Consider the following 10,532-nt stretch of genomic DNA (forward strand, 5'->3'; position numbering starts at 1 on the left):
TGCGACGAAGCTCTCATTCATTGCGGACACGTCATTCGGAGTAGATCTAAGCCAGAGACCAGATCTCATTAGATAAAGCCCATCAGAACTAAGAAAATGGAGGAGCCACTAATTAAAGCTTTTAATTGTGCAGATTCGCTGCAGCAAGGCCGCTGCTTTATCTGAAATCTTGAAGGAGAGGAGCAGAAGCCCAGCTCTGCTCAATCGACACTTGGCCACGGAATGGGGGAGGTAGTGGGGGGGGACACCTCCCTCTCCGTTCTACCCCCATCCTCCCATTGGCTCGCCCAGGTCCCCCCCAGCTTTTTAGCCAGATCGTGGTTGTTTAAAAATCAACAACAAAACAAAACAAAAAAACTCAAAGTGAGACCATGTAAAAGCCCCTTAATAAACTGCACTGTGGTCCCAGCCAGGCAAAGGGGTCTTCTTCACCTGGTGACATGCAGAGGGACCGCGCCACTCATCACTTGTCCTTGGTCTCAGAAGCACTGAAAGCTACCCCAACAAGTGGATTTGGGGGCGTCTGGGAGAGGGGATGTCTGGGAGAGAAAGGAATGCCAGCACATCCTTCATTTCCTCACCCTTTGGCTTCCTTAAAGGACAGAGAGAAAAGTAGGCCTTCAGGTATCTATCTCTATGGGGCTAGACAGGAGGCTGGGCTTGAGGTGCCCTGAGCCAAGTGTGTGGCTGTCCATGAGCCATTGGGCACTGAACTAGAATCCGTCTCTCCTGGGCAGACAAAAGTTTCGCAGGGTAGCATCTAGTTCTAGAGCAAGCCAAATTCCAGCCCAAAAGTTCAGAGGCAAAAAGAAGCAAGACTCCAAGATTATTTAAGGTTTAGAGCTGTGGGCACATCCTCCACTAGATCCTAAGAAAAACGCCAAAAGGGCATTTATTATTTGGCCCCAAGAACAAGGAAAGGAATGGACTCCGTTCCCAGGAAGCCACTTGCCTAAACTTGTCCCGTGGGAATCCAAGTGGACCCATCTCCTGTTTAATTAGTGGTAGTCAGAAGCAAAGATAGGTCGTCGCCCCCTTGAAGACACTTTAGCTGAAACTGCACCATTTACCACTTCAATCCGCCTTCCTTTCTTAGCACACTTCTGTCTCCACTTAATTCTAATACTGTCAAAGCTCATGGCTCGGCTTGGAAGGAGAACCAGAAAGCATCACACCCAAGCTCCTGCTGATTTCCCAACGTTTACTTCTAAAAGAACACTTAGTGAAATTAATGCAGCCCTATTAATTTAAAAATAAGAGCTCCCCCCTCCCATACTTCTTTCACTTGACTGATGGAGGATGCTAGCCGAGTGGATATAGGTTGCATGATCCGAATACCCAAACGTCATTTCACTCTAATGATAGCACCAGAGGCAAGCACACCCATCCTCAGCTCCAAACTGCACTGGGATCGTGCACAGCATCAAACACAGACAAGCAAGATTCCGAGTAAAATATCCTGTCCCCAAAATGAAGACAGAACTGAACGTTCTTCCTAATCACTTTATGGACAAAGGTTTAGAGCAGAAACAAATAGAAGGAAACTCTTTTAAGTGTGTGTTTTTCTAGTATCGGTGTGCCTGTCTTTTTTTTTTTTTTAATTACTGGATGTTGAAACAGAACACCTCCTAGAAGCGTTCACGTGCATCAGGCTATCAAACCATTTACTCAAATTAAATGTGTAATCCTTCAAATGCCTCCTTTCCAATTAATGAGTTTAAGTAGCTTGAGTTCACCTGAAAAGATCCTATAGGCACCTGACCTCCTGAATTCTTTCCATTAGCTGCCCTGAAGCCTGTTGGAAAAGGCTGCTTATGAGGACATGACTGTTCCTATACATTGCTTTAAATTGAAAGATTAGCATAATCCTATAGTCTCTTTGGGGGATCAAGGGCACTGCTACAAATGGCAACAACAACCAAAAAAAAAAAAAAAACAAACCCCAACATTCTTCAAATGAAAAAAAAACACCAGGTTCTCCACCAAAAGCCACACACCAACAGTGACTCTGACAAACCTTTCCAGTGAGCCTATGAAGAAAAACACTGCCACTAGGTCTTGTTTTTATTTTATTATTATTTACTATAAAAAGAATTACAAGTCTTTAAACTGATGGGTAATCAGTGTTTTTTCACAAGCACAAAGAATGAGTCACAGCATTCCGCTCAAAAAAGTTGAAAAGTGCTTATGTAAATATCATAATTAGCCATCACTAGAGACGAATAATTTCTCACTAACTGCACTTTTATTTTTAAATAAACCTTTTGTCTCTGAGTGTGAGTCCCTGCTTAGCTCTAAGAAAGCACCTGAACGCCTACATTTTAGACAGGCTTACTTTTTTTTTAACCTGAAGCCTAAGCTGAGGCTACACTTAGAATTTATTCCAGAGGATGCCCAACCATGGACACTTAACCGCCCAAATACCACCAGACCAGAGTTTTTAGCCTTACTTTGTCTTCAAATGCTGTAAAATTAACACATGCTTTTTTGAGTCCCTTAAATGCCGTCAACTAAAGGGTGGGTTTTTTTTTTTTGTATTTTTTTTTTTTTTTTGAAGTGAAGTCTGTCATGAATCCCCATGGATGTCCGCTCCTTCCTTAAACCCCTGGTAACCCCTGGACCTGTTCCTGCTGTGCTCACCCATCTGGCAGAAAGGCAGCGGACTTACCTAATGTAGTCATTTCTGCAGAGGATCATGCCGCTCTTGGTGTAACAGGACGTGCCTATGTCGCCCAGCTGCGCCTGGCAGCAAGAGCACTTGAGGCAGCGGCTGTGCCAGTAGCTGTCCATGGCATAGAGCAGAAAGCGGTCCGCAATCTTGCCCCCGCAGCCTGCGCAGCGCTTCCAAGAGAGGGAGCCGGCCGTCACCGGGGGCGGCTGCGAGCTGCTGCCCGGGTTCACCATGGTCTAGGGAGAGAGAAAAGACAAAACGTACGATGCAAAAGTTAGAAGTCGATCTCCGGGCGCCTGAAGCCAGCGCGCTCCCCGCCTCCCTCCCCCAGAGTGGCTGCAAGAGAAGCAGCAGCAGGGCCAGGGCGGGAAGGAGGCCGATCGGAGAGAAGGGAAGGAGGGAGGCTCGCCGGCAGCAGCCGCCTGTTTACTTTTCTCAAGCTTTGTTCTGGGGCCACGAGCTGCTCTCAACTTTCCAAAGCGCTCGCCGCCGCTGACAATTTCAGCTCGGGGACTGTCAAAACTCCGAGAGCCAGGCTCGGTGGCGCGCTCCACCCCTCGCGGCGCCTCCTCCTCTTCTCCCCCCCCCCCCCTCCACCAGCGCCCGCCTCCGCCCGCTCCTCCCGCCGCCGCCCGCCTCCAGCAAATGAGGGTCAAACCCACCCACCGCCGCGCCCGGCCCCTCCCCGGCCCCCGCCGAGCCCCGCGAGCCAGCCGCGGGCCGCTGGAGGTGGCCGCCCGCCGCAGCCACGTTCCCTCCCAAGCTCTGCCGGGGGAAGTGAGGCTGCAGTTCATAAGTTGCAAATAGTTAGGGGTTTTCTGCAAGGCGGGGGGGTGGGGGGTGGGGGGTGGGGGGTGGCGGGGGTGTGGAGGGAAGGAAAGGCCGAGGGAGAGTTGGAGGTGGTGGGAGGGGAGGGGAGGCTAGGTGGCGAGAGGGGAGGGGGGGGTGCCGGGTGTAAAGTTGCGAAACTGGTTTTTCGTATTTTAAACAGCACCTTTCACATGCCATTGTGGTGACCGCCATCTCCCATTATTGTTCCAAATCTCATTTCATTTTGAAGATCAATGAGTGTTTTCAGGACACAGGCAAGGATAATAGATCATTGAACTTTAGGATGCCTGTTAACTTCCTATACAAACACTCTCCACTTTGGTCTCGCTAATCTGCCCTTGATCAGCAATTTAAATGCTAGAGCTTTGTCCGGGGGGGGGGGGGAGTAGATACTGTGTGAGGAGGCGCTATTGAGGGACACACAAGTTAAATTCAAGCCAGTCCTCCTGTCACCCAAAACTGATTTTAAACAACCCCCCCCACACACTTTCTAATGAATGCCACAAGAGAAGCAACTGGAGTATAATATAGGAATCAATTTATAAAGCTTAGCTTAAACCCATTAATTTGTTGCCTCCAATCCGGAGTCCAATAAAGTCCTAGGGTTTCTCCAGTCACTTATTCTATAAAAAGATCAAGTTATTTACTGCCAATTAAGCAGCCTGTTTTGTCTTTGTCCTCTGTATGCCGAGAGTGTGGGCTCCCCCAGGCTCCCCAAGACATTCAGCAGATACCTCAGAAGGGAGAGGGCCAACTTTGTCTATCCCCAGCCCAACTTAACTGCAGCAAAGAACAGGGGAGAAGGAACGAGAGAAGGACTCCGGTTCCTTAAATAGGCCGATTTCAAACACATTTCCTCCGAAAGAGTCCCGGAACGTGTGTCCAGTGACCGCACAATAAACCAGAATAAGAACTGCACCAATTAAGCTGTAACAAAACCCTGAGACTCTGGAAACAGGACCGCTCTAAAACCCATTAGCATTGCATTTATCCGAATGCATCATACCTTTATGTAAATTGATTTATCTGATGCATTTACTCGAGGAATTGCTTTTTGTTACAATTTCAGCCCTAACCCAAATGAATCTGCATTTCCTGCCCTAGGTCTTTAAACTGTCCCCCCCCCCAACGTTTTAATAGCTCCGAATTCCTTTTTAAAAGGGGAGGGAGGAGATTCCAAGCTGCTCCCCGCCCCCATCTTTAGTGAGAGGTAAATATATATGTATTTTTTTTGAAAAGGAAACATTACACTGAGAAAAGCATCCAGTAACCCCATTAGCTAAAGCTCTTAAGGACAAGCAATACCTTAATGCTGATTAAATCTAAAAGAGATGAATCAAGAGGACTGACCAGAAACTGACTCCCCTGATAACTAAGGACGGGCCCTCATCAAGTTTCATTTAGAGTTGGAAAAAAAAAAAAAAAAGAAAGAAAGCTTTTAAGTTAAATAGGCTTATACTCTAGTAATTACATAGCCAAGCAATTTAGGTCCTGGGATAGCCAGTGAAATAGAAAGCAGAGCTGGCAGCTAGAGGCAAAATCTGCCCCCCTTTAACAACGTCTCTGGTGTTTTTTAATGGAGACCAAGGGAGGGACAAACGTAGCGCTGGCCATTTGTAGTACAAAAATGGATGCTTAATTCATGTCTTGATTTTAATTAGGTGATTCACCGGATTTCTCCTGGATTGGAACAAAAGACTTATAAGCCAAGAGGAATTCTTTTTAAAAAGAGAACAGGCAATGCCGGATCCTGGTCACTTAGAGCTTTTCGGTCCCTGTTTCAAATAGTGTTGGGGGGTCATGACTATGGCCCCCACCCACGCACACGTCACTTCTCATCTAAGCAGCCCCTGTCTTTCCTTTAGGAACTGGAACTGCCCCCAGACCTCTCGAGGGTCCCCACCAGCCCGGTCTCCAAGAAGAACCCTTTTGTAAGCAAGGAACCGCTACAAAGCTGGCGGCCCGGGGCTGCTCTCGGTGCTAGCTCGCAGGCCGGCCTCGTAGTTTCAGACTCACGCATTATCTAAGGCGACGTATTGTTTACTTGCAATTTGGGACGGTCAAGGGAAGGAAGCCAAAGAAAACAGCCCCGGCCCCGACCAGTCCCCCCCGCCTCACCCCTTCCCCGCTCGCGGTGCCCCCAGCCACCCCCTTACCTGCTTCTCCCCTATATTGCAATACTGCGAGAGGCGGCGGCGGCGGCGAAATGCGAGCGGAGCCGCTCGGCTTCCAGGGCAGGGGCGCCGGGGCCGGCGGAGCTGGAGGGAGGGAGGGAGTTCTCGCAGAAGCAGGAAAGGGGAGGAGGGGGCTAAGGGCTGCTTTTTTTTTTTTTTTTTTTAATCGCGTGGCTCTGGGGCGGGTAGAGGGAGCCCCACGCTAAGTGGCAGGCGGCCCAGCGCAGAAGTGACAAGTCTCAGCCCGCGGGTCCTGGTCCTCAGCCCCCGGCTGCGCGCGAGCAGCTGCAGGCGCCCTCGGCCCGGCCCGTGCGGCGCAGCGGCAGCCACTGCTGCAATCGCGGCTGCAAGTTTGGCAATGTGGCTTCACTTTGTACGCGCCCCCGCCCCCGCCGCGCCCGCGCGCTCCTCCTCCTCCGCCGCCGCCTTCCTCCCGCCCGCCCGCTCCGGGCCGCCGGCGGCTCGGCCGAGCTCTTGCCCCCCCCTCCCGCGACCTGCGGCCCGGGAGCGGCGGTGAAAGCTCGGCCCCGCGGCCCGCGCGACGGCGCACGGAGTGGAGAGCTGCGGGCCGGCCGGGAGCGCTGCACCGATCGGCTGCCCCGCTGCTGTTGCCCGGCTCGGAGGCGGCGGCGCGGGCCTCTAACCGGCTCGCTCGCTCCTTCGGCGGCGCTTACACATGTGTTACTGACAGAGCAGAATCCCAACTACTCCCCGGCTCTGCCGCCGACGTCAGCGACCCTCAGCCACTGGGCGGCCGGATTGTTCAGGCGGAATAATAAAACCTGCCAATCCGGGGAAGGACAAAGGGTGACTGAAACGAGACTCGGGGGGCGGGGAGCGAGGCGGGCGGCTGAGCGGGCCCGGCCCGGGAAGGTGGGGGGCCGGGGTCGGGGGGGGACGAGAAGGGATCCCGGTGGCGCGGAGGACGCGGCCAGCGAGCGCGTGCCCAGGCTCGGGACCACACCTGCCCGGGCGTGGGGACGCGTGGAGCCACCCCCGGAGGGCCTCGGGGATCGCCTTCCCTAGCCCAGAGAGCAGACCCTCGGGAAACTTACTTTCCCAGAAATGGGTCTCTTCCTGGTAGGGTACAGGATTCTTTCTGCCGGAGGGAGGTAGACTTCACACAGGCGCAAAAGCTCTTGTTTTGTTTAATTCACGGGATTGCAGATTTCAAAACCTTAGGGAAAGTGGGAAATAGTTCCTACGTAAGTACTGCCTGCTTAACCCCATCTTGCTCCCTTTAACCCCGGTGTAAACTGGATGGAGCAGGCAGTTCACAGATGCTTGTCTGTTGCTGCCGGGTACAGATCACATCCCTGGTTTTCAGAGATGAAGAAAACTTTATAGAGAAAGCGTTTGCTCGCCATTCTCCCTCAGTGTGGATATGCTAGCTCTCTCGTAGCCCCCTACAGCAATGCAAGCCTTTGCAAGACCTGCTAGCTCACAGCCCTAAGAAAGGAAAAGTACTCATTTCCGGTTCATATCAAGATTTGAGGAATGCTAGCTTCGGAGCCTCTTTCCAGGGCCAGAGCTCAGCCTAGGTCCTCGACTATCTAGTTATTCGACTTTATTCTGCCAAGTAGGTTTAATAAATCTCCCATCTGAGGTTAATATTAGGATTGATTATTAATAGTAAGTTCCAGAGAGATTTTTCTGTTGGAAATTATCATGGAAGTGCAAAGCCCTGCTGCTAAGTATCATTAACTACAACCAGCCTTGTGGGACAAGCTTTCTTACTGTATTACACACGGGCCTGCTGGACGGCAAAAAAAAAAAAAAAAAAAAAAAAAAAAGTTGAAGGAAAATCAGGCGATTTAGTAGTCCTTGCCTGTGTGTGCAGAATTTTCGGTCCTTTAAACTGCCAAAATTAGGACAGAAGAATAAGTATTGCCCATGAAACCAGGCCGAGGATGAGTCTAATGCCAGTTAAAAATACCCATTTCTATATTCTAGCCCCTTGAATTCCGAGCAGGTTACAGTTGAAAATTATCCTGATGGATTTGTATTTAACGTGGCATTCATATGATCGTGTCACTTTGGGCACATATTAAAAGGATTTTTTTTATACAAATCATTGAGGTGAGAATAATAATTGGGATGTCCTGTGCAGCAAAGCAGCTGAACACGATGAAGCGGGCCAATTTAGGAAAGATTTAAAAAAAAAAAAAATCAGAGGAGGAAAGGACACCGTGAGGAAATAATGCCTTGTAATTTCTGGGTTCATTTTTGACTCGTTAATAACTTACATCAACCAAAAGGAGGTAAGCACGAGGCGTTTCGTTTTTTAAGACCAGTCCCAAAGTAGGTATTTCTGCCTCTGCCTAGTGAGTTCTGGGGTTTGGGGCCTGCGCCATGTTGCTCAGCTGGCACCTCAGCGACTGCTATTGTGTTAGAGTACGGCAGAGGAGAAGAGTTCCATCTCTTTGTGATCACTTTCTTATCTTTAAAAAATGAAGAACTTAAACCGTATGTTTTTCCCCCCTTTTTAGCTTTTTTTTTTTGTTTTTGTTTTTTAAACAGAACACATACCATGTAGCATCATAGTGAGTTATGGCATTTCCTCAAGTCTGAACAGTAACATGAAATTTTAATTCTAAAATAAAATGTTATAAATGTAAGCGGGGAATATACTCAGCTGTCACGGAATGATTTTTCTAAGGATCCAGGCAGTTTCTGTGGAAGGAAGGAAAGAGGGACTGACGGAACTTTGAACATGTGTCTCCAGGCTTCATGGGGCCTGCTCTTTCAGGGACGGTTTTAATGTTTTGATTCTAATTGTGTGTGAAGTCTGCATATATATTCTAGCAAAGTGGAGTGGGCGGGAATATACCACCCGAAGGCTTCATTTATTGGTTACTGTGGTTATAGAAAGCGAAGGTAGTGGAGGCTACCATCTTCTCTGAAGGATGAGAAGTGAATCCATTCGCTGTAATCAAAATCCAGGTGTACTTGAACCACAGCGCCACCTCTGGGTAGTCTTTATTTCTGCATCCTTGGTCTAAGCAGCCCTTTCTCATGCAGGTCCTTCTGCCTGTGATCTCAAAAGTACCTTCCTGAGAGAAGAACCCCGGGTCACTCTTTGATTTCTGCTGATCCTAAACATACAAAAACGGCGAACATATGCAAGCTCTTGAAAGGCACTGATGCCCTCTTTAATAGAATTGTTCAAACAATTATAAAAAATAGCACCAAGAAATAATTCTGATACCAAATAAAATGAACTAACTTGGGATAATGTCTCATTGTGTCCGTTGATTTGGGAAGACTCTGTGGACATCACATATTCATCATTCACTCAGTGACCTAAAGTAAGGGACAAAAGTATAGCACTTTATCAAAAAGAAAGGAAAAAAAAACTGTTTCCCAAGAGTTTTTTTTTTGTTGTTGTTGTTATCTTAATTAAACCAAAGAACCATGTAGATCCTAAATCAAGCCCTCCTTTTCCCTGCTTGCCCTAAAATTGTTTGTCTTCATCTTCTCAGCTGAGCTCTCCCTCATGGACTCTGTGCTCCCCAGTGACAAGTCTTTTAAGAATCCACGGACAGCAGAAGCTCTGTCTGTCTGTCCTTCTGATATGGCAATGCCAAGACAAGTGCCCAGCTCTTTTTCATGGCGGCCTGGGAGAAAGGTGGTGCCCTTGGAAAGCCCAGGAAAAGCTGTATATTTGAAGGAAGGCTTTCCATTACAAAGGGACTGCCCACCTTTACTCTGGCATCTTAGAACTCCAAAGGTCCCAGTGGAGAAGGACGAAACCAGTTAAATACCAATGCCAAAGACTAGGCGGTAGGTTATGCTTTCCTATTGGCTGGGTGTGGAGAATACAGTACCTAGGGCCTGGGAAAATCTGAAGCCTTTAAAAGAATACAGTTAAAGATGAATAGGGTTGCCAGTTGTGCGTGCCTAATGTCCCGGCTACTTGAGAGGCTGAGGTAGGAAGACTGCTTGAGCTGGGAAGTTTGGGACAGCACGACCCTCAAAAGAAGAATGGGGAAGGGAAAGAAAAGAAACAAGGAACAAGAAAAAAGGAGGGCTAGGGGATATAACTCAGTTGGCAGGGCGTCGGTGCAGCATGTAGCCGATTGGATCCCAAAGACTGCAGGAACCAGGTGTGGTAGCAGAAATGTGTAACCCTCACTTGGGGGTTGGCGAAAGAATTAGAAATACAGGGTCAACTCAGCTACACAGAAAAGTCTACACTAGATCTTGTCTCAAAAAACCAACAACTCTTGAAAAAGAGGGAAAAGAAAGGGGAAGGAAGAGAGAAGGGTCCGCATGGTACAAGGATAAGCAATCGCTTTATTAGAACATTAAAAAAAAATACCTCAATGATTAATATGATATATCCCACCAAATTAGTTTTAGATAGAAAGTTTTAGCCAAACTCCTATTTTATAAGGGAATTAAGACCACGGGGAAGAAAATGGTTTTATTGGAATAAGAACAGAACGTGGCTGAAGAAAAGGGAAGCATGCGTGTTGCTATCACATTGAAACTGCTGTAACCGGCGCTCTAACTGAAGGTGTAGGTCCTGCTTCTAACTTCTCTTAGGGCATGTGGAACTCGTGGCAATGACCGGCAAGGTGGGAAAGATGAAGGGGAAAAGGGTGCAGAATTGTATTTTCCCCAACAAGCAAGGCAACTTTGCTATAATTGCGAAAGATGACTCATTTTCTTCGTGTGGGTTCGTAAAAAAGAAAGGCCTTCACTACACCCCAAAATCAGCTTCAGAACTATAGGTACATCTTCATTTAGAATTTATCTTATGGTGACAATTTATTTGGAGAAATTTGGCTCCTCCAGGCTGCCTATCTAAGACTGGAGTCTGTTAACGCTCCAAGCACAGGTGATATTGTGCA

At 48.4% G+C, this 10,532-nt stretch overlaps 2 protein-coding genes across 3 annotated transcripts in view; one reads left to right on the forward strand and one right to left on the reverse strand.

Annotated features, from left to right (window-relative positions):
- Positions 1-6,321, reverse strand: part of Lmo4 (LIM domain only 4) — a 16,712-nt gene extending 10,391 nt beyond the window's left edge. The window contains exons 1-2 of one of the 2 annotated variants that reach the window (XM_050160195.1): positions 5,659-6,321; positions 2,669-2,907 (exon numbers count right to left, since the gene is read on the reverse strand). In XM_050160195.1, coding sequence (XP_050016152.1) covers positions 2,669-2,904 — 236 coding nt within the window. In that variant the 5' untranslated portion in view covers positions 2,905-2,907; positions 5,659-6,321. Of the gene's footprint in view, positions 1-2,668; positions 2,908-3,101; positions 3,233-5,658 lie in introns of those variants that run through there. The other variant, XM_050160196.1, reaches the window with a different exon arrangement.
- LOC126512419 (serine/arginine repetitive matrix protein 1-like) lies at positions 2,937-8,897 on the forward strand. Its single transcript, XM_050160202.1, has 6 exons — positions 2,937-3,035; positions 3,152-3,448; positions 5,368-5,433; positions 5,647-5,736; positions 5,866-6,483; positions 8,698-8,897. Exons 1-6 carry the CDS (start codon positions 2,937-2,939, stop codon positions 8,731-8,733), a joined length of 1,206 nt encoding a protein of 401 aa, XP_050016159.1. The 3' UTR covers positions 8,734-8,897.
- The last annotated feature ends 1,635 nt before the right edge of the window (positions 8,898-10,532 follow it).

The sequence above is a fragment of the Alexandromys fortis genome, unplaced genomic scaffold, assembly GCF_014885135.2.
Source record: "Alexandromys fortis isolate MF-2015 unplaced genomic scaffold, M_Fortis_MF-2015_v1.1 scaffold_124, whole genome shotgun sequence".
Classification (NCBI taxonomy): Eukaryota; Metazoa; Chordata; class Mammalia; order Rodentia; family Cricetidae; genus Alexandromys; species Alexandromys fortis.

Bases quoted from the DNA above. Each gene is read 5' to 3' on its own strand.
- LOC126512419 (XM_050160202.1), top strand. From the start codon at position 2,937: ATGCAAAAGTTAGAAGTCGATCTCCGGGCGCCTGAAGCCAGCGCGCTC. The intron at 5,434-5,646 runs GTAAGCAAGGAA...CGGTGCCCCCAG, and splicing joins TCTCCAAGAAGAACCCTTTT to CCACCCCCTTACCTGCTTCT. The intron at 5,737-5,865 runs GCAGGGGCGCCG...TGGGGCGGGTAG, and splicing joins GGAGCCGCTCGGCTTCCAGG to AGGGAGCCCCACGCTAAGTG.